Below are 27,616 nucleotides of genomic sequence, written 5' to 3'. Positions count from 1 at the left end.
TCAACACAAAATGTGTGAAAATATTTTGACTGTCTCATACAGTGTTGGAAATGTACATTTTAGGGTGTTGTTTTTCCTCACTGGTATAGAGACAGATTTATGTGGTTCATCACTATATGACAATAGACTTTTGGAGCACATCCTGAGATAGATAGCAGATAGCACGCTTATCAACCCCTGAACAAGGATTCACAGTATTTCAGCGTACCCCTGCATGTAAAATGTTTTAAAAGAAAAAGTCATCCATTGGGTAGACTTTATTGTCCCCAAGGGGAAATTGTTTTCCACAGCACTGTACACATCAGACAACAGCACATAGCAACATCATACAATGGCATACAACAGTACTGGACAGTATAGGACACTCAGGCCAGTTCAGCAAGGCCTCTTATTTAAGGTGGTAATGGTCACAGCGCGGGGATTAGACTCTTTCCAAAGCGAACCCTTCTGCACCTTAGTGTTCTGTATCTGCGCCTGGAGGGCAAAGTGGTGCAATGGCCTTATTGTTTAACTCTGTGAGGTTGGGTGTGGGGAGACCGATTATCCTAGCAGCAGTGTTGGTTACATAACAAAGAATCAGGTGGCATAGTAGGGTGGGCTGAATAATGCTCTGGTACAACAACAAGAGGAGATGGGGGGCATTCTTGGCCTGGGCCATGCACAAACCATGCCAGTTTATATAACAGGGCTGGAATGGGGTAAAAAAAAAATCAGCCCTGGATTTTTGAGACCCAGACCAGCCCACCACTATCAGCCGGACACCACCCGTCCTTGCACTCCCCTTCAACACATGTACTGGTACCAAACCCTAATACTGCCAATTAGCTGAGTGGTAAATAAGAGTATGATAGCGTAACGTTACTCACTGACGCAAAAAGACTGTCTGGCTCTTGATGGCAAGATGGCTAAAGGTTGAGGGTGGAGCATGGGTGTCATCAAGACGTCTTGTATAGTAAACAAGTGACAAGTCTGTAAATTAAGCTTAAGCTGCATTTTGTATACAGTAGTATGCAACTTGTTAGTGAAATGTGGTCATGGATAAATAAGAAAGCTATAGTATTATGTTTGCATAACTATCATTAGCTTGATAACAGCTAACTTGTCCTCTCTGCTAGACAAAGGGTGCTAAAATTATCATTTGACATGCTTAAATCTTGCTTGCTCTTGGAAGAATTACTAGAATTGTTGGGACTTTATAAATTATAGAGTGTGGTCTAGACCTACTCTATCTGTAAAGTGTCTCGAGATAACTCTTGTTATGATTTGATACTATAAATAAAATTGTTTTTAGCTAGCTACAGGCACTTTGTGGAGTTGTTTTCCCCGCCAATGGGGGCGGGTCTTAAATGTGCTCCGTCTCTATGGTAGGATGGAGGTCGGCCATAGTAGGATGTGATTGGCCAGTGTTCAGATAAGAGACAAACCAGTGAGCCAATCATGTGATCTCTCTCCTCTCTGAGGGCCTGTCAGCCAAAGACCAAGGATATGAATGGGCAGTGTTCACATGATAGAGACACAAGTGGGCCAATCATGTCATCGCTCTTCCCATCACGGGCCGATCAAAAACCTTTCGACCAGCGTGCAGGACCTGTCTATGTGCAGGACATGCAGCCCAGTGAGCCCACACAAATAGACCGGCCCACTACTCTCGATGGCCAATCCATACCTGGTTTGTAATATTTCTTCCAAACTGCAATAACTAATAAGGTTAAATACACTGTTTGAATAGTGAAACGCAGTATTTGGTAAGAAGGTGACTCACTTGACATTAGCAGAGAAAGACGTTATTGCCGAAGCCCTTGCAGGGACAGTGATAGAGATTCCTGCAGATCAGTGAAGTAAAGGTGTAAAAACAGACCTGTAGTAGCACTGTAAACATTGACAACCTCCCAGCCTAAACAATTATATCACATATTATTTTAATGACTGTCACTGATTAACACTTTATTAGAAACGTAATAACTAACTAAAGGTTTATAGCCTACCCAAGATACTGAATTAACCTTTATGATGGCTTTTATTGTACGACATAGCCAGAGGGGCCTGTGCAGTTTCAGTGTAGTTTATTGGGCTGATGTAAATCACTGTGGCTGAAGCAGTCAATACAACCCTCAATACAACATAGAATTGTTATTATTTTTGAGGTACATGTCAGTATAGATTAAATTATATAATTAAAATTATAGATCAAGATCTAATCTAATTCCTCTACACGCGGCAGCAAAACAGGAACAACAATAAGTGCAGGCCAACATTGGATTTAATATGTGCTTGGGATTTCCTTCTCTTTCTCCTCCTGTCCAAAGTCCACGATGGCATGGTGTGGCAGTAATCGCATGTGTGTGTTTACACAGTGATTTAACATCCTTACCTCAAGCAGCTGCTACGCTCAGGCAAATAGATCCCTAATATTCACTGTTAAACTGACGCGTTTAACAGTGTATAAGTTTGATGTAGAGGTACTTACTTAAACTTTTAAATATAATTAAACAAGTGGATTTAAGTGCTTATCTGTCAATGCTTGACACATAGAGACAGAAAATGCAAGAAAATATTATTATTGAAATTATTATGTAATGAAATACTTTAGTGTTTGAGCATGGGCGTAGGGCAGGAAATAACTCTTTACATGTTTGACTCTGGAATTCCACGCCGCCAGATGCTACTCTATGAAAACATTATTCGGGTCAGTTGCCCACTTGATCTCGTAAACACAGTCAGAAATCATAATTTCACATCAGTAAAATGAGAAAAACAAAGAGCAAAGAACAGGGCTTGATAACAACATATTTGAACAAAATTGAGTTAAGCCACAGTTTGTTTGTTTGTTTGACATATGTGTTGCCATATTCATTATTATGTCAGAGAAAAAAACAGCATGTAGGCCCTAAATACTGTAGAGTAAAAAAAAACTGCAGCTAGCTAGTTGAGGCTAGCTGGTGAAAGCTAAAACCCACTTTTTCAACTTTGATGCTCTAAAATGTTATATGACATGAAACAACAGCAGCTAAAAGTGAACTAGCCTAGCTTAGCAGAGTAGCAGGTTAGTAACTATTGTCTCAACCGGAAGAGACAGTAGACGGTGTTTAAAAATAAATAAATCTGTTAGACAGCTTGACAAATTAGGCCTTCAAACTTCAAGCCAATAGGGACCTGGCTTTGTTGCTCGGAGACATTGTCATGATGAAACAGGAAAAGGAAATCACCTAACTGTTTCCACATTGTCGGAAGCACACTTGTCTTAAATATTTATGTCATGATTTATCTTATTTGGAACAAAGGGATCAAGCCTAAACCATTAAAAAAGCAGCCCCAGGCTAAAACAATGGTATGTGGACAGACATGTCTACAGGGAATTAATCAATTGGCCAGTGTACTGAAGAATAAGTTAAAGAAAATATGATGAATATGAATCCAACTAAACTTAAATAGTATGCCAATGCAATGACATTGCAAATTGAACTATAAAATGCCCCTAAAAAGTGTTACAGGAACAGAATATGTTTATGTTAATTATAAGGGCTTTAAAGAAATAGTTCAACATTTTGGGAAACACTTACCGGTATTTTCTTTCTTACTAAGAGTTAGATAATTATATAATTATACCACTATCATGTCTGTGCTTGAGTCTCTGCTGGTTGCCTGGTATCCTCATGTAAAGTAAAATAGTAAATTTCCCAAAACGTCAAACTATTCATATAAGGAAAAACTACAGATCACGTGAGTTGGATCATGAAAAATTACATCTTGAGGCAGTTCACTGTAATGACAAGAAACTGACTGTACATTAGTTCAATGAGATTCCAGGTAACCTAATTTAGATACTAACCACCTGCTGTATTATTACCTATAAAAGGTAAGTGGCCTTCTAAATTAACAACAATTAACAATTCAATAAAGTGAAACACTTTGATGATAATGCCAAGGTAATAGCCTACACAGTGCATGTTAAATTTCTCCTTAATTTCAAAGTAAGCAACCTGATAATTGCTACCGAAGACTCCCAACGTTCCTCTTTTACTGTTGGGAACATTTCATTAAAGTTCAATCCAAGCGTTAAAAATCTACTCAATGTCACATCACGGACACATTTCACAGAGAGCTTTGAAGTTCGCCTGCACACCCAGAGGTATTATAGAGATCATTTTTCTAGAGGAACACACACAGCATATTAGTCACTCCAACGTCATTCCCAGAAACTTCAACTTTCAATTTTAGCTTTCCCTAATTTTGCAGCATTGAGTGCATCATAAAACACAACACAGGCTCAGCAACACAATGACCAAGCATAATCATCAGAACAGAAATAAGAACAATACATGACAACTATCCTGTCATCCCCCTACATAAAAGTATGAGCAGCATAGCATTACAATCAAGATAAATCAACAGATGTACAACTAGCGGCAACAACATAATCCCAGATCAACATGAACATCGTCCTACAAGAAGGCAGAACCTCTTTTCCCTGAGTTTAGGAGGGTAATGGCTGTGGCGATGAATGAGTGTTTGTATCGGTTTGTCTTGTCTGAGGGAAATCTGAAGTAGTCGCCAGTGTAGGGATTGAAACTCCTTATGAAGAGGGTGGGTGCCGTCAGACAAGATGGAATTTGCCCTCTTCAAAGACAGGCTACTCTGCTGTTCACTATTACAATGATCTGTGCAGTACTTTAAAATGACAAAGTTGTTCCAAGTCGTTGTAAAACACTGTTTGTTTTGTATGCATAGCCAACAGAGGGCAGCAGCACTCTGCAGCATCTCTTCCTCCTCTTATCCAATCAGCTGAACCTAACCACCAGCCACTTACCTGCTGTGTGGTTGACAAGGCTGTATTTTTTAGCTACATTCACTCCGATTTTGTTGCAATTTTAAACAAGTTTCGCTATTGCACGGACTCTGCCCTTTTAGTCTGTGCTGCTTCTACTGCTGTCATTGAACATGCCGAGAAAATGTGTTGTGTCAGAGCTGTTGATGAGCTGTTGTCAGAGTGGATCCAAAATCCACCCCTGCTTGGGAAACAAACTACTGTAGCTATTAGCATTCAGTTCCTACTCTCTCTCTGTGTGTGTGTGTGTGTGTGTGTGTGTGTGTGTGTGTGTGTGTGTGTGTGTGTGTGTGTGTGTGTGTGTGTGTGTGTGTGTGTGTGTGTGTGTGTGTGGCCTAATTGGATGCGTTGAGATACATTCCACCAACTAGACTATCTGCCATTCAGTTTATCAAATCCAAAGAGCTGCTTTTATCATGGAAACTGTAATAGTGACAATGATCTGCTGTGGCAGATCATTTTCGACACTATGGCTTTCACGCATTGGTTGTACCTTTTGGTCCATTAACATTCATATTTTCCTTTTTAATCTAAAAAATGTCTGATCAGTTAAAACTTTCTCTCATGTGCCTCTACACCATGGACTGAGCTACACCTTGCGGTAATTTGACTCTAAAACCAATTCAATTATCATGATTGAGTCAGTGCTCAAGATACAAGAACTGCTGAATGCTAAAAATGTACTGCTAATGATTATTAATGTTAGTGTTAATTCATTTTCAGCCAAGCAACAAAAAAAAGAAAAAAGAAAAAAAATCTGAAAGGAAATGGAGAAATTTCTCTCTCTCTTCTCTTTCTCACCTCTGCACCCCTGGCTATTCACTGTAGCTGTGTGAACGGTGGACAGACAATCCAGGCAATCTCCTCCTACATTTAATTCTAAGTTCCTTAAAATGACTGGGTTAAACTCGTAGTGAGCCCTTGGGCAATATGGAGCAGCTGGGCCCCTGTTAACCCCCCCCCCCTTCACTGTCACAATGTCTGACTTATTTTGCCCATCAGCCCCAGCCTGACAGACCAATAGCATATGTGAATTATCTGCCAGAGAAAATAATGTAAAACGTGCTTGTAGATTCGTCTGGCTCCAAGGCAACCTCGGCCCCCGTCTCCAGCCACTTTTCACTTCCCCCAGGCCCATGCATTTCCTATGAAGTCTTCAGATTTGCTGTGGATTCTCAGCATATAATGTTCATACTTGCTACCCATGTCACTAAGCTTTTGTATATTTACTTTCCCTGTAGCCTTGCACTCACCTGCTTAACGACAATGTGTACAGTTTGTATATGCTAGAATACTACTTGGGCCCTGATGTGCTTCATGGTATGTAAGGAGTATGTAATATATTTATATTTTACTATATAAATAAAAATAATAATAAAAATAAGTAATGATGGTCCACTTTCATTTTCATATTTGCTGTATTATAATTACTGGAAGTTTTATCAATGGAAATACAATAATTTTGGAATATACCCACCTGCTGCTGAAGAAGATACTAATGGTGCGTTCTATTATTTATCCGTGTCGGAGTTCGGACTAGGAAGACATACGTTGCCTGTTCATCACAGCCATTCACAGCTCCAAGAGCAAGATTGTGCAAGAAGCATGCAGCCATGATAATCATTACCACAATGTCCATCCTGGTGTTCTGCAGGTCTCTTAAGCGCCGCCACTTGCACTTCATCCTGCCAAATGCCTGCTCAACGATGACCCTCCCCCGACTGATGGTGCCCCGTTGTCACGCTTAAGTGTTACAATGAAGGGGAAGGCCTGACCAATATAGGCACTATCTCCCGAGCAGACGATAGTCCCCCATCTTCTCCTGGTCAACACTTGAAGGATGGCTCTGTGTGTCACTGACTGGGAAGCATTCAATTTATCAATTTATCAGATATCTCTCTGTAGCTGTTCTGGTTGGCCACATACCAGAGAAACAACCTTTTTGGGAACAGGCAAGGGGGGGGAAGTCCATGGCTGTGTTCGCTGTGCAGGACCCCCTTCTGAAGCAGTCGAAGGAGCTGCTCAAACCTGGCTCTTCTGATCCGGAAATGACGGCCAATTTTGTCATCCATATCCAGCATGATCTCCCACTCCGTTCCAGACTTGAGGATGATCTGCTGTCTGGACAGCAGCACAGATGATACCACAGCCCTACGTGAATGAGAAAAAGAAATGGCGATAAAAAACTGCCGTTAATACATGTCTTTTAACTCATGTAACAGTGCGTCTACTACTTTTCGCTGCGTTCGCCAGCAAAGTCTGCATCTTGCACAAGTTGTCAAGAACATGCATGAAACATTACCTGTAGCTTTGAAGTCATATATTTATGACGACAAAAAAACGTTCTGTAGAAGAGCAACACTGTTACTGCAACTAGGAGTTCAATATCACCTTTAGCGACGTCGCCACTGTTTGTTTTTAGCCCATTACCTGCTAGCTGGTGTGCTAGCTGGCGTACTAGCTAGAGCGCTAGCTAAAATTATCTACTATAACGTGGCTCAAACTTGACCAAACATACTGAAATATGAGCATGCCTTTTGCGTCTTATGTCCTCTTCCTTGAGTTCTTCCTCGGTGTTGTGTAGATGAAGCACATACTTATTTAGGAGCGCCTGGTACTCGGCCAGTGCTACCATAGCAACAGCTTTCCATATCCGGGTGGCGTCCATGTTTTTTCACCGACTCGGACGCGCAAAACACTATATACAGTCTATGGCAAAACATACCAGAACGCTTGAAGTTCGTTGAGAATAATCGAACGCACCGTTACTTCAGTTGAACTTTGAAATGTCTGTAGATTTTCCTAAAATGTACATGCAGCGAAATTAACTGAGCTAGTCAAGACTATACATACAAATACAGTTTATACTATCGTTATATTCCTAACATTTGGATTTCTTGCTTAAAGTGTTATATTTCTTTCAAGTGAAATGATTAAAAAAAAAAAAACTTCATGTCCCAGGAATCTTGCGATCGTCGCCCTAGGTCACACGGAAGCAGCTTGTAAACAGGATTCGCTTATATATAAAACCAGCGTACACCGAAACCCGCCCGGCTAGGCGGAGTCAGCCCTCGACGGGGAACAGGGAACACTGCGGTGTCCGTCGGTTGACCTGCTCAATCTGCACCCGTTTCTTAAGTGTATAAACATTCTGAAGCTGCTGCTTTATCAATATTAACCGTATCATATATGTTTTATTAAGGTACTGTTAACGGTTAATGTTACCGCCGGTAACATACCGGTGGTTGTGTAACACGTGATGCGCCGTTGGGTAACGTTATCTCAAACCGTAATTTATGACCGCAAACACTTTTAATTGCTAACTTCCCTCTAACGTTACCTACACCGATCTAGAGCGCCCCAGCGTGTGTAACGTTACGAGTGTAGCAATACAATACGAGCCTCCAGCAGTCACTTGTTCCCGACTTGGAAGCAAAGGTAGGATAAACTTAGGTTAGATTTTACATTTTGATTGTTAAGCTAATGCTAGCCAAACAAATGCTGCAGCTACTTCAAGCGTGTGTGTGTTTTTTTTACGTCCACAACAAACATAAAACTGTTGCCTCAAGTTTGCTTGTCTTTGGTCAGACTTGATGTGCATTGTGATATTGATCCGTTGTTATTATTACAACGGTTTGTACAAAGTACTTTACTTTACTATTATTAGTTAGTATTTGGTACAAACTTTGCTGGTACTTATTTTCACTTACTTTACTTTAGACTCGGTAGGCAGGTTAACTTGGCTGTTTGCACTTATTCAAAAATATGTCACTTTGTACTTTGAAAAGGTAGCTAGATCATTTGTACTTTGACTCAGTTTCAGAGTCTAAAGTCTGAGTGTCATTGTCACAGCATGCAGGGCATACTGTACCTCAGGGCTTTTGTTACCATTTGTTTTCTGTATTAGAGCAGACTGGTCTAACCTTCCCAGAGGGAATTAAAAATAGACTCTGGTTTGCTCTGCAAAATTAGTTATAATCAGTTATGATACAAACCAGTTAGGGCACATCACAACTTTACAGAGCCAAAGGTGACATTTTCAAATGTCTTGTTCTGCATTCAAGCAACCAGTCTCTGTTTTACCATCTATTACAATTCCCTTTACCCCTATTAAACATTTAAAAGTAGTAGGCCTAACGTTATATGAATATTTAACAAACACATTTTAAAGCAAAGATGCCAAAGTCTCCCTGGTTCAAGCCTCTGAAATGTGAATATTGGCTATTGTTCAAATCTATACACTTATTTGTACCTATGAGGCATGTAACATTAGAGTAGTGCGGTAACACAATATAGAAAAATTAAAAAAACAAATACGTAAAAAACAAAGCAGCAAGAATAAGCTGTACACATAATTATACTTTGGTTCACTACGATAGAAAATGGATTAATACCTGATGTGAGCCCCCCTCACCTCTCTGCTGTTTGAATTTCCCTAGTATTCTACCTTCTAGTCCTTTCATCATGGCACTGGCTGGAGTGCGAGTTATTGAGCTGGCAGGCCTGGCTCCAGCACCGTTCTGTGGCATGATCCTGGCAGACTTTGGAGCCAAGGTGATCCGCGTGGACCGGAATAAAGTCGGCATGTCTTTGGACACACAAGCACGGGGCAAACGGTCTGTGGCCATCAACCTGAAGACGGCAGAGGGTGTAGCCCTGCTCAGGAAGCTCTGTGTCCAGTCTGATGTGGTCCTGGAGCCCTACCGTAAAGGTCAGACCACCATGAGAGCTGTCCTGAGCTCTGTAATACAGCATGGTTAGAATCAGTGGTGGAAGAAGTATTTAGATCCTTTACTTAAAGTGCTCATATTGTACTTTTTGGCCTTTTTCCTTTCCTTTATTGTGTTATATATCTTTTTTTGTGCATGTAATACGGTTACAAAGTGAAAAAGCCCAAAGTCCACCCCAAAGGGACTTAACATCTCCAACAGAAAACACTGTTCACAAACTGCTCCAAACAGCTCTATTGTAGTCCAGCCTTAACTTCCGTGACTAACGTGTGTCACTTTGTAACATACGTTATAATGCTCGCCTAGCTGCTAGCATGGCACGGCCTCATACTCTGCTTCTGACTAGCTAGTAGTCCTTACCTAGTTACTGAGCATGTGCGACTCCCAACAAAGATGGAACAGAAGTGAGATGTCTCACTCTGTAGCTAAAACAGAGAGCTCAACACACAGGGTGAAAAGAGGAGCGGCAGCAATATGCAGAAAAACAAAGACATGGTGATTTTTGTAAATTAAACCATGTAAACCTATTCTGATATAACCTCCAAATACAATTATGAACCTGAAAATGAGCATAATATGAGCACTTTAAGTAAAAGCACCAATACATTAATATGAAAAAATCCACAATAAGTAGTAATAAGCAAAGATAATAAAATTCCTACTAGAGCTGCAAAGATTAATCAATTAGTTGTCAACTCTTAAATTAACTATTTTGATAATCGATTAGTAGGTTTGAGTCATTTTTTAAGACCAAAGTGAAAATTCTTTGATTCCAGCTTCTTAAATGTGAATAAGTTTCTTCTCTCCTCTGTGACAGTAAACTGAATATCTTTGAGTTGTGGACAAAACAAGACATTTGAGGATGTCATCTTGGGCTTTGGGAAACACTGGTCCACATTTTTCACCATTTTCTGACATTTTATTATAGACTGAAAATAATCGTTAGTTGCAGCCCTAAATCCTACTCATGTAAAAGATAAAAAGTATTATCAGCAATATGTACTTAAAGTCTCAAAAGTAAGAGTACTTGTTCTGCAGAAAAATTGCCCCTTGTGAGTGATATAATATAGGAAAACATGAAAAACAAAGTTCTGCTACAGAACTGCTGTTATTTTTCGACTTTTCTCAAATGCTTTTATATAATGATAATAATAATAATAGTAATAATGAATACTTTTGCCTCTTTGGGCCTTAAATAGTTATAGAATGAAACCCTCTGAGAAGTTTTGAGAAGAACTCACTAGAGCTGCAATGATTAGTCAATTCATTGATTAGTAGTGTTGGGTGATTTCGATTCTTTGAGGGGTGGAGTTGAAACAGGTCACATGCTTATTTCACAAATAAGAGGAAAGTTTTATTTTGATTCAATGGTGATTTACAGTTCTACTGGGTTTTTTTCAAGGTAAAATAAAGCCACACTAAAGTGCCACTTACTGTGCTCCACGGCTACAACAAAACAAGCCCCTGGCCGCTACGAAAACCAAAACTTGCACATGTTAAATTTGGAACCGATGATCGGATTTGAAACAAAGTCTTCCAAACGATTCCACTGAAATCGCAATTTTTAAAACGATTCCAAGTTGGAATTTGTTCTCGATGCCCAATCCTATTGGTAAGTCGAAACGCCAGATAAATGGTGTGTTTAGTGGCATCTAGTGGTGAGGTTGAAGAGTGCAACCAACTGAATACCCATCCACTCACCCCTCCCTGTCCAAACATCCTTATGTAGATATAAAGGGCTTACTCTAAGATAACGAAAACATGATTCTTGGTTTCCGGTCATTATACACTAATGAAAATGATGAATATTATATTCCATATCTGCTAATAGATCCCCCTAAATCCTACACACTGCTCCTTCAAGTACAGTACTTGAGTAAATGTACTCAGTTACTTTCCACCACTAGTCACAATTAGGGCATAATAGTTCTTAAGTTGGATCATAGATTAAGAGTAATTACAGTTGTTTTAACTGTCTTAATACTAAAATAAAGAAGTCCATGGAAACAGATTGATTGAAATATTTCAGTTTGTTATTGGATTGAAAAACCCCTATGCTCTTAGATGTGCTCTCTAGATATAAACAGCCTTTTTTGTATTTAAATCCCAAAAGATCCTTTGATAAGAGTGTTATTAACTGTTTTCCATTTAACCCCCCAAAAAGTGCTATAGCCAGGGTGTCGCCACAATGTTCAACTTCACACTGTATGAGAGGCAACATAAGCAGATACAGATAAAGGGATGTTTTTAATGAATATACTTAAAGGTTGACTTTCTTCTGACTGCCCAGGTGTGATGGAGAAGCTGGGCCTCGGGCCACACGAGATGTTAAAGGAAAACCCTCGTCTGATCTACGCTCGGTTGACAGGGTACGGCCAGAGTGGATCTTATGCCACCGCAGCTGGGCATGACATCAACTACCTCGCCATGTCAGGTAATAACGCACACAACTGTTAATGTTTTTGGATTGAATATTTATATACCTTATATTGCAGACTGATTGAATGGTACCAAGGAAGGTGAAGCACTGCTACTTGGGCGGAGTGATTTCCGCAACACCTGAACACACGGGGCTTCATAAGTGCTGCGAGCAAATCACTCTGCCCAAGTAGCAGAAGTAGCAGTGCTTCGCCTTCTGAGAATATAGTTCCAAGTTTGTATACGGTTAGAAGACGGCTGTGTCTCATGTGACCTTATTTGTACACGCTGTGACTATACAACATGTAAATAGGAAAATGTTGGAGTTATTTTCTCACTTATTGGGAGCAGTAGGCTAGATGGAGCCGGTTACCTCCAGGATCTGTGCTAAGCTAGGCTAGCGGTGGGGGCACGGAGATGAGAAGGGTATGTATGGACTCTAACTCTGGGGGTTACGGTGAATAAGCTAAAGTCCCAATAAGTCGGCGTGTTCCTTTAATGAAAATAAAACTATTTGATTCCCAAGATACAAGGATTCAGAACAATGTCATTTAGTTTCAGTTATGTAACTTGTAATACAAACCAAATGACAGTGTTTGGACGTTTTTAATTACTATAATACAATACAAATAAACTACGAAAAGTCTTCTGTGGTACTGTTTTAAGATTGTTCCTTTGTCCATAAAAATTCACCTTGTTGTTACTATAGGGCCCGTTATAAATCCAACCAGTAGTGGTCTTTAACTAATTTCAAATATAAATGTAATGAGTTACACGTTAATTTAGGGGAATGAAATTGTCTGTAATATTTTCACTTGAATAGTCTTAAAAGCATGTTGTTTAAATGCTTGGCTTTGCTTGTTAGTCTGCACTATCTGTGTTTTGCAGCTTACCCACTGCTAGTACCAGCTCTACTCTACTCGGCTCGACTCAACTCGGCCGCGGTGTCCCGTCCTCCATTTTCCATTGCAGATTTAGTACTGTCTAATCCCTGAGGCGAGCATGGCTGGTTGGCATAGCGACGCCGCAGGAAACTGCCGTGACCTAACGCAACACACACACAGAACGTTGAAGGTGTGTTGTTTTTGACTCTCAGCATGTGGCTATTGCCACAGCCAGAAGACACATTTTGTTTCAAAAGAAGCTGGAGGCAGCAAAAAAAAACACCGCTGGCTAAACTATTTAAAAATGGTGGGTTTGTTCAGGACACCCCCGTCTGTCGCTAGCAATGATGACGCAGTGATTAGTGACGATTCTCTCTGACCAATCAGTAGTCTGCAGGTTTTCACGTCAGCTTTTGGTATCGGCTCAGCTTGCTTGGAACCTCGACGGGGGTGATACTAAAAAAAGTACCTGTTAGGTACCAGGGACTTTTTTTCGTAATGGAAAACCAAAAAAGGAGAGTAGAGGCGAGTCGAGCAGGTACCATGTAATGGAAAAACGCTAAAAGAGAACCTAGCCACGCCTAAAGACAAATACAAGTAGAGAAGCAACTGAGTGAAGACACGAGGCCAAGTGCCACATGTTGGGTTGAGATTCAGCTTTGCTGTAAAACCCAAAATGCAAAGACTTACAACAACTGACATTGGTAAGATATAAAGCTTGGTCCTACTAACACATTGATAACAAACATTTCATCTTTAAGCACCCCCAGGAAGGATTGATGACCAAACAGATGCAATGTAACTGATGACACACAACAAGATCTGATATGAAAATGGATTGAAAACTATTTCACCCCTGAAAGCTATGCATTCCCAACTCTCTCACTTAGTTTCTGTAATGTAATTTGTATGGTAAGCATTTACCTCTTTCTATTGTAATACAGCCCTCATAAATTACAACATTACAAATTAAGAGAGTAATTGGTGGTGCTTTGTTTTTAAGCTTTATTCTGTCCTAAATGTATCTATAAGCTTACCCATTATATATTCATCCAATAGTGGCTTTCCAGTAATATCACTCTAAATGATTTGTTGATGTAATAAAACAGCTTGAGTTTTGTTTATATGCTTATTAGTTAGTGTGTGTTTTGCAGCCCTCAATGTGAATCTAGTTATGTTTAAAAAGTAATAGGGAGTATTGACTTCAATGCAAGGCTTAAAACAACAACAACAACAAAAAAAACTGTTACTTAGCTTGTCACATGAACATCCATCCAAGCGTGAAGTCAAACAGGATGAACAACAGGATGGGATCCAGCATGGACCCAAAATATAAAGACATGCTGTTAAAAGTGACCTTGGTAAGGTTTAAATCTTAGGCCTACTAATACACTGATAACAAACGCAGTAACTAATGATAATGTTATTTGGGGATTTTTATATGGTTTATAGAGCACATACAGAACAAAGTAAAGTGGCCAAATGAGAAAATTTTTGGAGACAACTGCCATATTGTGCTTGCCTTTTTAATCGGCACTTCAGGATGTTGAGAAAGTTGCTGTTACTAGCCAGTACTTTTCTTGTGAAGGCCCTTTGTAATATCTGTACGATAACAGAGGACCAAAAAGACAAAGAAGCCCTGTGCAAAAGTTCAATGCTGGTTTAACAAAGTAAGCAATAATTTCGTTGGAATATAAAAAAAAAAAAAAAAAAAATCTACTACGGTGTTACGTGGACTTGTGTGCTATCTGAGCTGCACATTGTAGATATTTAAAGCATTCCTGTTTGCAGGGGCTGTTGACCTTTTTCTTTGTGATGTTTAATTTGGTGGCATCCCTTCTGATTTATTCAGTTAGCAAACTAATTAATTTTCTTTGACTTTCAGGGCTGGTGACTGGCCAGTTACTTTATTGTTCTTCACTGGTGTTCTCCACTGTCATATTGTGTGAAGCTCTTATCTCCACATTTCTGTCACAGGCCTTTTATCCCGGCTGGGTCGTAGTGGGGAGAAGCCCTATGCTCCGTTGAATCTGATGGCAGACTTTGCAGGTGGTGGTCTTACCTGTGCTCTGGGGATAGTCCTAGCTCTGCTGGAGAGAACAACGTCGGGGAAAGGACAGATCATTGACGCCAGCATGGTAAGGATGTCAAGCAATCATTCATATTCAGAAATATGCAGTACATGTTTGATATATTTTTTTTTTTACTAGTGTTACCAAAAAAACAAGCTCAAGTAAATGACAATGGATACGCTTTTTACAAACTACAGTCAGACACTATCGTAGGCCGGGGTTAGAGCACATTCAGACTGACAACAGACCTCCAGCCAACACATGCAACGGGCTGTTAGGACATGTAAATGGACTGTATTTATATAGCGTTTTTCTAGTCTTAACGACTGCTCAAAGCGCTTTTACACTAAAGTGGCACTATTCACCATTCACACACTGGTGGCTGAGGCTGCCATACAAGGTGCCACCTAGGGATGTCACGATACCAAAAATCTAGTATTCGGTACCGATACCAACAAAAGTACACGATACTCGATACTAAAGTGTGTGTGTGTGTGTGTGTGTGTGTGTGTGTGTGTGTGTGTGTGTGTGTGTGTGTGTGTGTGTGTGTGTGTGTGTGTGTTTGTTAAAAAAAAAAAAAAAAAAAAAGGAAGAAAATAATAATACTTTACATTACAATAAACATTAATTCCTTTATTTAAATATTGGGGGGAGGGGGGCAGCGTCATGTCACTCTTCTTTCAGTGTTTTTTTTTTTAGTTTGAACTTTCTGTTATGGTGTGGAATGGAGGGGGCAAGGAGAGCGTGATTTACAAAAATGAAAACGTCAGTCTTCTGGACCCCACAGCCCGTTGCTTTGAAGCCTGGCATCACCACACAGCCAGCGTACGGTACCGGAACTCCCAGACAGCAAGCATGTTTAGTTACATCTGTTTCTCTCTGCCGTTGTTGTTTTTCACAAAGAACAGCGGGCTGGTTAAAGTTAACTGATGTTATAGAGGTCCATTAAAACAAGCGCTATCAGAGCGCACGTTAGGTTGTGATAGATAACGGCAGAGAGGAATAGACTCACTTGCGGTTTGGGAGTTCCAGGTGTAGTCGTGAAAGCTGCCGCCGTAGATCTACGGCAAAGCCAGAAGCTGAGATGAAGAAGAAGAGATGAGGGGCTATTCACTGTTTTTCCGTGTTGGTCGGTGTTCTTCTTCAGCATTTAGCGGCAGTCTAGAACATTTTTAACGTTTGCCGTATATACTGCCCCCATCAGGTCCGGAAGGATTGCATCCCCCGGTACCTGGAAAAATGAGTACCGGCACGTTTTCAGAATTTTGGTACCGAGTTGGTACCCAAGTATCGGTTCTCGTGACATCCCTAGTACCACCTACTCATCAGATAAACATTCACACACATTCACACGTGGATGGCACAGCATTGGGAGCAATTTGGGCACTTCGCCATGGGACTGCAGGGCCAGGAATTGAACCACTGACCTTCCAATTGGTAGACAGCTGCTCTGCCACCAGTGTGGTGGCCAGTGTGGCACTACAGGCACTGCTGTCGAAACACCAGAAAGCAGTTTATGCCAGTCTGTAGACTGTACAATACAGAAAAGCTTTCCAATGTATTCTGTATTACAATGCAGTACATTTCCAGATGATGGTGCACCACATCGTGGTGGCAGACCTTTGAGTCAGGATCAACATTTTGATTGGGATAGGTGATCAGTTGGACAGCCCTTAGCAAAGTTGTTTGAAAAGCACATCAAAGTCTCTGAATCCTACTGTGACATCCACTGGCTGTAGTGAAGCTGGAAGGTTACAAAGCAGAACTGCTCTTATAAACTCCTTAATGAGGTGGAATTGTTAACCCTCTGAGACCTGCCCCTGGGCAACATTACTGTCTTTAAGAGGCTGTAGCATGTCCATTGGTACAGACCATGTGCTAGCTTGTCTAGAAGTGGGGTAAATAACATTCCAAGGGTAGGCTTAATTGTGGTGCTGAGGGAAATACTGGCATGGCCATATTTAAAGAGGTCCCTTGACCTCTCACCTCAAGATATCTGAATGAAAATGGGTTCTGTATATGTGTGTATATATACAGTATATACTGTGTGTGTGTGTGTGTGTGTGTATATATATATATATATATATATATATATATATATATATATATATATATATATATATAGTGCTCAGCATAAGTGAATACACCCATGCTAAAGTTGACTAAAAAGAGGAATACAAAATCATCTTTTGGAAATTGATCTTAATGCCTTAATTAAAAAAATTAGGACACAATTTTCTTTGTGAATGAATAATGTATCGTAAATAATTAAATGTTCTTCCTTAAAATACAGGGGGCATAAGTGAGTACACCCCAATGTTAAATTCCCATACAGGCAGGCAGATTTTTATTTTTAAAGGCCAGTTATTTCATGGATCCAGGATACTTTGCATCCTGATAAAGTTCCCTTGGTCTTTGGAATTAAAATAGCCCCACATCATCACATACCCTTCACCATACCTAGAGATTGGTATGGTTTTATTTCAGTTAGACTAATAGCTGGTTTGATTTGCATTGAGAGATGATCTTACTATGCTTTCATAGCAGCATACTCCATGCTTTCATAGCAGCGTTTTCAGCCACAGCAGGCAGCTGTTTTTCAGTGAAAAAGCTCCAAACACCAACTGCACACTACATGCTCAGTACCAAACAATAGACAAACATAGTTAGAGACTAATTAGTGAGCTCAGTGGAGCATTTAGCAGCTAAAGAATCCAATATTTCCCTCAGGAGTTGGTAGTCTACTTGCTTATTATATGTTCAGCCAGCGAACCACTCTTTGCAGGGTCCTGCAAGCCCTATGTAACCATTAGAGGTTACAATGACTGAATTGATTGCAATCAGCACTAATAGAAGTGACAATGGCCATCTTTTCTGCAGCGCATTTCATGTACTATAGCACGACATCCCACCAAGGGGAAATAAATTACATTTATTATATGCATTTCAGTTAGAGTTTGATCAAGGTTTTTTTTTTTTTAATTCATTCAGCAGCAGTAATATATTGTGCCCACGTGGAGATTTAAATATATATTAGGGAGCTGGTTTATACAGTGTAAATGTCAGTAGAATATCCTATGTGCAGTCTTTTCACCAGCTCTGTGCATTTTCTTCTCGGAAAAGGAGACTGATGCTTACTGTAGAGGTGTGCTGCTTATATCTACTTAAGTCAACCATATCCTTGGACTGACATATATGGGAGTGTACACAGGTGGTGGTTTGCAGTTTGATCTTCTCTTGATGAATAAATGAATAATTTTAACAACATAAAATGCATTGTCTTATTTTCAAAAACATGGTTCTTTATATTCATTTAGCTGTCATTTATAGTTTACATATAACTGGAGTAATTACGCATAAAATAGAGATAAAAAAATATAGACCCTTCTAACCTGATGTCCTCCTTTTCTCCTCCACTCTCTTATCATCCTCAGGTAGAAGGAGCCGCATATGTAGGTTCTTTTGCATGGAAATCTCGTAGCATCGGTATGTGGGACAGTCCACGAGGACAAAACATGTTAGACAGTGGAGCTCCTTTCTACGATACCTACGAGACTGCAGATGGAAAGTACATGGCCGTGGGAGCCATAGAACCGCAGTTCTACAGACAGCTACTTACAGGTTAGTAGTGTGCTTATACAGATTGTAGGCATTTTTCTCGATGAAACCTCTAAGGCAGTGATCACTTGTGTCACACATGTTCCTGTGCCATCATGCCATGACCAAAAGCAAAACCTCAGGGGATACTACGGCACAGGAAGGAACCAGCGTGAAATGAAACACCCTCTTCTCCTCCCATCAGCAACCCTTTAGCAGTTGGTTATACATTTATTTTTACCGAGTTCACGTTTTCAAAATAAATGGTATTCTTTACCAACATACAGTACAGCAAAACTGGTAATCTCACATCCAGAATGCACTAATGCCACCGAAACACTTGACACCCATCTCAGGATCAACTCCTGCACCATAACCATAACCAATCCTAAAAGAACAACTAAAATCGTATCACTATTGTCTTTGAAGTTTTTTATTTCTTTATTTGCATAAGTAAAAAGTCCATCACAATGAAAAGAATGGAACCCCTCACCTTACTGTCTATGTTACAGAAATTAGAATCAGAAATGCTGATGTATGCTTCAGGTATACTTTCCTAAAATGAAGTAATTCTAGTAATTCAAGACAAAACAAAAATATACATTCACTCTGCATACATTAATATAGGATACCTACAGATACAGTATGTAGTATATAGTACAGTATACACTGTGGTGGTTGGAGTGTAACTTCTGTTATGCTGACTGTGTGACTGTGTGAAGACTTAGTAGAGAGCAACAACAACAAAAAAACTCTTAAGAACAATCAAGATAGTTGAAAATGAACAAATTACCACTGACCACTGCTTTAAGATCAATTTGCTGTTGACTTTTCTGCATTTGGTTACATAATTTTTTTTTTTCTCCTAGGCTTAGAGTTGGATGCTGGAGAGTTGCCTCCTCAGATGAGCTTCACAGATTGGCCAGAGCTGAGACGGATCTTCACAGAGCGTTTTGCTTCAAAAACTCAGGCGGATTGGTCAAGGATTTTTGATGGGACTGATGCCTGTGTTACACCTGTGTTGTCTTTCGACCAGGTGAGCTCACACCCACATAACCAGGAAAGAGCTTCATTCATAAAGGACTCCAGCGGGGACGAAAGCCCCCGGCCGGCCCCGGTTCTCTCTCGGACTCCTGCGGAGCCTTGCCTTGCCTCAGACCCTGTTATTGGAGAACACACAGTTGAGGTCCTAACTGAGTATGGGTTTACGTCAGCAGACATAGACCAAATGCTTACAGCAGGGGTTGTAGAGTGTAATGCTGTCAAATCAAAGTTGTAGAGATATAATTGATATCAGTGATTGATTTTGAGAAACAAAAAGCACATTGAGTCAGACCTGCCATTCAAATAATGTATACCACAACTATTTAAGTTTTATTTTAACAAGAAAGTCACATTGAGATTAAAACCTCTTTTGCAAGTGAGACCTAGCCAAGACAGGGTCACAAAGCAGCATCCAACACTAGGGGTGTCACGGTTCCGATTCTAAATTGAAAATCGATTGAAATGAGCTTTCAATTTCAATTTTTTTCTCTTAACCCCCCGCCTGCTTGCGTGCCTCTGAAGAAAAAACAAATAACACACAGCGTAGCGGACAACGGCTGTGGGTAGCATGCAGCTAAACACACAGCATAACGTAATTTTTGATCACTGCCGTGAGTCGGAGATGATGGAGAAACAACAGAACTGTAAAATGCTCCTGCTTCCCTAAAGTCACCGGTGTAGCAACATTTTGCCTTCCCCTTGAGTTATGTTAACCTGCAACAAGTGTGTGGGCTTCAACCGCACTCCATGGTGCACTCAGGTGCAACTTGTGAACTCAAAAATGTTGTTGTAAAGTACCATTTTACCTTCCTGTGGCTCTTATTGTGGCATAGAAAAGCGGCAACAATAGGTACGACAAAATACATTACATGAAACAGTGAATTAACAAGGCGGAGAAACTAAAAATTCAAACTCTTCTTTTTAGTGCCACTGCTGTCCTTAGTGTGTTAGTTTGAAAGAAAACAGGTTTCCATGTGCCAAAAGAAGTTTGTGTACACAAATTGATAAATGAGCATATTAAGTAAATACAGCCGTTATTGTTGTGCTGTCCCACCAGGACGTCTACGTTTGCTATAATGCTGAATGTACACTGGATCCGACTGTTGCGTTACAGTTGCACATGTGATCAGTTGTAGTTTTTATGTCCACTGAAAGCATTTTAGAAGTGGAGTGTCTGTTCTTTAGCAGCTGCATCTGTAGTTAAGAGTTGTTTTGCCGATATTCTTTTGTTTTACCAACGTACGTAAATACACATTTGGAGTTCATTTAGATGTGGTAACAGATGCTTTATTATGGCTTTACTTTAACATGACAACCATTTATTGCATCTGTGGAGGACAAAGTGGAAAAAGAGTTTATTAAGGGGAATTTAAAATATGAATCACCACATTTACAGTATTACAGTTAAATTTCCAAGAAAAACTAATATGTGATTGCATATACTGTGTATTTCAGCAATATCCATGATAAACAGTCAAGACCCTGGGGTGATGAAAGTCATTAAATAAGCAATAAATAATTGAAATACAAGATAAGTATATTTTATTATTCAAAAGAAGAAACCTCCTCAGGTGACAAACTAGATTGTTGGGGATTTTTAATTTGTTTATTAATCAGTAATATTTTTTGTACATTATAATTTATTCGCTTGGTGTCGCATATGCAATAATCATTCCATCACTTCACTGCAGACCGGTGGTTCTGCTGAAGGTTTAAATGATTGGTTTTAAATGATTAAATGCTCAGACACTAGATGCAGAGATGCCTAATGATAATTAATGAACTCACTGCATTTGATTTACATAAATTATGTCGATATTTTTAAATATTTTTCTGGTGTTTGCAGTCAATCAACATGATCCAAAACACCTTTGCTGAGTTTGAGAGCTTATTGAAATACAAAATTAGCCATTGCTGTTGGAGGTACATTTAAAGTTAATCCTGGCTGTATAAAGTTTTTGTAAAATAATCACAATAAAATAGGGATAGACCGATTATCGGCTACGCACTATAGCTTTAATGTCGTGCCAACAACACTATCTGACTATCTTTTAATGTGTATTATGTTGAAAGTTTCTAATTTATTAAATAATTGCTTAAAGCATTTAAACAAAGTTTTGTGTTGGAGTTTGTAACATTCTAAAATCTTAGTTTTGACTTAAAGATTTTCATTTTCACTGTAAATGCCCCTCCTCCGAGAGACCTTGGGTTCCGGAAGTAAATTTCCCATTCATTTCTCCCATTGACGTCTGGAAAAATCCGTACATAAAGAGTTTTAGACCATGCCTTACGCTAACCAGCTACGATGTGACTCATAAGCATACAACATATAATTTTGACTGAAAAAACGAACAGAAAATCCAAAAAAAAGTCAAAGGTACAAGACTGTGTACATAGTTTCATTATCGAGCGAAGGAACTACTCATCCCATAAACCACTGCGCACCACTGAATAAAGGAAGCTATGTTAGTTTAGCTAACAGCTAATTTGTGTTTCGTGCATTGTCGTCAATCCTCGTAAAACAGGATTATCATTTTGGGCATGCGCATGACAGATCGTGCAGGCAGCTCCCGGCAGCTCCCCCTCCTCACCAGCATGAGTTCCACCAATCAGAGGCATCACTGTGGGAATGTGGGATTGTTCAGGATTGTGGGTAATGGAGTACTTATCCAAGACATCGCGAATAAAAGACATTTATCTCAAAACACCATGAACCTTTGGCATCTATATGAGCATATACAATCGCTTAGTCATGTCGTAGCTGGTTTTAAGTCTACCATCGACGGTTACGATTTTATGGCTTATGCTCCAATTTGTCAATGGAGAAATTGCATTGTATTTTGACTTCCGGAACCCGCTGTGGGCGGGACTGTTGAGCTTTATTGGTTTAATTAACTACTAGTAATCGGTATCGTCCTTGAAAAACCAGTTTCGGTCGATCCCTACGATAAAATGCAAAAATTTCCTCATAGATGAAATGTGAGATAAATGTGTTATCCCAATACGAACACAGGATGTGAAGGAGCGATGGCTAGAAACAGGCAGCAGCATGACACTGAAACGGCTAAGAAACTAAATGTTGAGGGACTTTGTAGCTGAACAGTAAGTTTATGGATTTTAGGTAATAGGCTATAGTGCAGATTATAGGTTTATTCCATTGTGCATATTTTCATGAGCCAATTTGTTTTAAGCTGTATAAGGTCAGCATTACGAATGTCATGACTTACAATGAACTGCCTCATCAGGATACTCGTAAACATGAGCACAAAATGTTGAAATAAACAGATATTAATAAAAGAATGCCCATGTTATATTTGAGTTTCAAATTTGAATCAGCAGAGAGCTGACATGCAAAGGTTTAAAAGGTCAGTTCACTCAAAACTTTTGTCACTTGCCTCTGATGGCGTCTACTTTCGATCTTTCTTGTCAAAGTTTCAAGATATCTGTCTCTAAGATGAGGTAAGTGGTATTTGTGGTGCTCAAATTGAACACAAAATGGCATGAAAAAAATCTCAGCAGCAACATGTCTTTTCAAGGATAAATTGGTTAGTCTGAATAATACACTTCAGTGTGATTCATTACAACTTCCAGTGGCTAGTGTTGACAGCATGGACTAAATAACCTGCAAACCTGAAAACATGATTCAGTGCCATACAGGCTGCCCTAAATGGTAGAAAACTTTCTGCAGGCTGGTGCACCACCGCATGCAGCTGATGCCCTTTTTATTTTTTAGCCCTTGAACAGCCTGAGGCTGCTACCTGGCAACAGAGTTGCTATGGGGTAATTGTTTGGAAACACAAATTAACAGGAAATGGAGAATATAAGCACAACACTGAAATAATCAAAGGCATCCTGTGAATTGTTTTTGCAAACATGTATACATTCATTGTATACGTGTCGAGGCCTAATGAACTTGATAATTCCATGTCATTCCTCATAAAACATCTGCAGAGCAGCTTTTTGGCAGACTTTGAATGAAATAATTTAAAGCTATAGTGCGTATTTTCTGCTGCCTCCATGAGGAATTACAAGTAATGACAACAAAACTGTCAGCGCGTCCACGTGATACAAGCCTTCCGTGACCGCGCACTCATTTGGCAATGGCTTGAATGTAACGGACGTTCATTAATATCAAAAAGTTACGCAAATAAAATTAACTGGCAACTAATTTGACAATCAATTTAACATTTTAATAATGGTTGGAAGAAAAATATTTGGCTGACAATGATTTATTAATAATCCTGGTTCCCAGCGTGGTTGTAAGTCACCTGCTTGTCACTAAGCAACGTGGATACTACAGTGAGCTATAATGCCATTTTTCAGATTATTATCTTTTTAACAGTGTGGTGGTGTCATATCACATCTTACATAAATGTTCTTAAATGTAAATAACAGTTAACAGCTTTGTTCACCAGTTATCTTCCACTACATGAATGTACTATCCCATGAGCAGTTCAGTTTTACACCTCAAGGTATGTGAGGAATGTCTTTGTGTGACTCCAAACATCTGACTCTCCATGCCAGGCCAACTGACTGTAAGCATATAGCATGAGATTAGTGTAGGCTTCAAACACGGTTTGATATACACATAGACTGAATTGTTCACCATAGTTTTGGACTATTAAATCTCCATTGTGCAGGACACAGTTCTTAAGCTCCAAATTGTCAGAACATATTTTATCTTAAGTAGGGGTACTATGGACTTGAGTGCATTGTGGAGTGGTTCTTCTAAATGTTTTTAACGAAATGCATTTAAATGACATTTGATTTGCTGACAGACTAAACTTTTAACACAATTGCTGCATACTTTTAAATATGGAGCAATAGATTACATAATCTTTATTATAAAGGCATCGTAGTTATATGACATTTCTCTCCCAAAGTTCTCTTTTTTTTATTGTTTTTAAGACCACTCGGTACTACTTACGTCTTGGGCTGCAACTAGCGGGTTATTTTCATTATCTGCTGATTCTTTTCTCGATTAATCAATGAATAATTTTGTCCATACAATGTCTAAGTGGTATGGGGGAGGGTAGACCCTTGCATTATTTACCAACATTATGATTATCTGGGCAGGCCAGTTAACTAATTACAGTGCAAGTCAAAGATGCTCTCTTGTAAAATGTTCTCTTTCCACAGTCTTTGTAGTTACTTTGTCGGATTTTGATGAAAGGATCAAAATCCGACAAAGTAAATTAAATTAAAGTAAATTAAAATCCCAGGATACCTTCTAATTCTCTCTCTAGGACTGAGGTCAATAATGCTAAGAGTCTTCAGCTCTGTGAGGCTGTCGGCCTAGCTTTGCGCTAAATGCTAACAACATGTTAAGCATGTGTAATGTTTACCATGTACACCATCCTAGTTTAGTGTGTTAGCATGCTAAGATTTGCTAATTAGCAACAAACAAACTACAGCTGAGTTTTTCAAGTAGGTGGTCACAAATAAAAGTATTGGACAAATTCATATTTTGACCTGATAATGGCACTAAATTAAATGTTTTTCACCAACGTGATTACAATTCATGAAGGAACATTAATGTCCATACAAATTTCCAGAGCAATCTATCCAATACTTGATAAATTTCAGCCTGGACTAAAGATATTGTGGCTATCAAAGGAGAATTGACATTGATGTTAATATTGCAAAATGAAATGCCATATTATTGCCATATATGGAATTCTGCCTCTTTAATTACAGTATGTCCTTTACAGAGAATATGAGCTTTCCCTGTCAGGTAGATGGTAGAGCTGTTTGATCACACACACACACACACACACACACACACGCACACGCACGCATGATATGAAATAATACAATATCACAGAATATTTAAACAACAAGATTCATTTAATAATTAATCCTCACTATTTATGATTGACAGTGGCTCTAAAGGAAAATACACGTAATTAAGATAAATTAGGGAAGGCAATTATTTCTCCTTAGAGTCCATTAAAGTATTTTTTTTTATATTGAGTAGTTTTGGTATTCAGGTCATCTCTAAAGCCAGACTGAAACTTCTCAAAATGAATATTATTCATGAATGCAATCAAGTGCTGCATTCAAACACTAGAACCGGAGTATACATTTCAAAGATCCTGTCAATCTTAAGGATGTAATTCTGAGGTTTTCGAGTACAGTTTGAACTAATCCATTTTTTAAGTGGTCAGGCACAATGGCTGTTGTAAAAGTTACAAATTATTTGGAGGATAAATGGACGGACAACTTGAATTACTTTTATATTTAACAAGGGGAATGTCAAGATATCATTCAGGCTTTGATTTCCAGCAGCACAGATGTAAAGATAACCTCCAACAGTTTCAAGTAGCAGCTGCTGCTTTATGAGCTGACATTAGTGGAAAATCGGATTGTCCGCTTTCTAATATTAAAGACCTTTAGACATAGAGGAACAAAAACTCATTAAATGTTGCTTTAAATCTGCTAGCAGCTCTGGATATCAGAGTGTGATCCCCTTTTTTTGATTTTGATTTATTGGGCTCTCCATTAGCTGGGGCCATAGCCACAGCTATTCTTCCTGGAGTCCACCCAAAACCTGTGGAGCTATAAACTGCCGTGCATCATTACATTAAAAACAACCACCAAAAAACAACATTCAATACATCACTGAAAGAAAAACAGCCAAAATAATAACAAGACATAACAACATTCAACACAACACATGACAACACAGGACAACACAGGACCTAGTTTAAATTATTCACAGAATGTAGAGATGAGATTATGACATTGATCACTGACAATATGACCAAGCAAATGCACACATAAAACCCTCAATGAAACTAACAGAATTCATTGAGTATTAGCCAATACCGAGTACTGCTCAGCTAGGAGATGTTCTTTAAGTAATACTTTGAATTGAGATTTTCTATTTTCTTGAATGACATGACTAGGCATTGCATTCCAATTAATCATGGCTCTATATACTACAGTGTTTTTCCCTTTGTTTGTTCTTACCTTAGGTAATGTGAATCTGCCCTCCGTAGCATGCCTAGGGCTGTAATCATGTTTATCAGAACTAAGACCAAGATGCTGATACAACACCCTTGGCTGTTATATTTCTAGTAAAGTTGAGCAATGAGGCAGTTGATCTATTCCTTACACTTAACCAGGATAGGCAGCCCAGACTGAAATCTCTCAACAACTATTGGATGGATTGCCATGAAAGGTCCTGCTCAGGAGGAATTGTAATAACATTGGTGATCCCAGACTAGAATCATCATGGCAAAATCTGAATTTGTTCAATACTTTAGTTTATAACCAAATGCCTAAAAAAACTAATAACGTTCCCTTCAGCCTCAGCTGTAGGCCTACTTTGCGTTTAGGGCTACTTAGCTAATGTTAACATGCTAGCATGTTATACCTGCTTAATATCAGCATGTTATCTTTGTCATTGGGAACATGTTAGCATGTTGACGTTAGCATTTAGCTCGAAGCAACGTCGTGCTAGATCCTTGTTAACCCACTTTAATACATTTACTTTTCGAACAGTTACAGGGACCCTACTTTTGGGGGCAATTTGCTGTGTTAGCAATGGGCCTTTGAGTGCTTTCACTTTTCAGGCACAAGTAACTAAACATAGACTGGTTTAGCTTCCAGAAGCTTAAATAAGACATCTTTTAAAGCAATCTTATGATATTTTGGAAAATACGCTTTTTCTCTTATTCTCTGAGTCTAATACCACTGTCGGTTCCAGGAGACGTTGCCTTAGCTTAGCATAATGACTGGAAATAGGGGGAAATGGCTGCTCCTGTAAAGCCACAACTTGTTTTGTGCTTCAGTTTTTTACAATTTAAACAAACAAGATAAAGCATGTTAATTAGTGAGCTTCAGAGGTGCTGGGCAGCTTTTGCTATAGGCTACCTTTGGCTAGATCCAAGCTAGCTTTTTCCACTGCTTTTAGTATTTATGCTAAACTAAGCTTAACATCTGTAGCTTCATATTTGACGTACTATACTCTTAGCAAGAAAGTAAATAAGAGTATTTGCTAAATTGTCAGATTATTGATGACGTATTAAGTTACAACTTTAT

At 39.2% G+C, this 27,616-nt stretch overlaps 1 protein-coding gene across 1 annotated transcript; it reads left to right on the top strand.

The window, feature by feature from the left end:
- The first annotated feature begins 7,848 nt into the window (after positions 1-7,848).
- Positions 7,849-21,169, top strand: amacr (alpha-methylacyl-CoA racemase). Its single transcript, XM_031317654.2, has 6 exons — positions 7,849-8,263; positions 9,265-9,536; positions 11,846-11,989; positions 14,835-14,995; positions 18,364-18,550; positions 19,396-21,169. Exons 2-6 carry the CDS (start codon positions 9,290-9,292, stop codon positions 19,803-19,805), a joined length of 1,149 nt encoding a protein of 382 aa, XP_031173514.1. The 5' UTR covers positions 7,849-8,263; positions 9,265-9,289; the 3' UTR covers positions 19,806-21,169.
- Positions 21,170-27,616: the final 6,447 nt, after the last annotated feature.

Source organism: Sander lucioperca, chromosome 14 (assembly GCF_008315115.2).
Source record: "Sander lucioperca isolate FBNREF2018 chromosome 14, SLUC_FBN_1.2, whole genome shotgun sequence".
Taxonomy (NCBI): domain Eukaryota; kingdom Metazoa; phylum Chordata; class Actinopteri; order Perciformes; family Percidae; genus Sander; species Sander lucioperca.
Note: the sequence above shows the minus strand (reverse complement) of the source record. Positions and strands in the feature narration are given on the sequence as shown.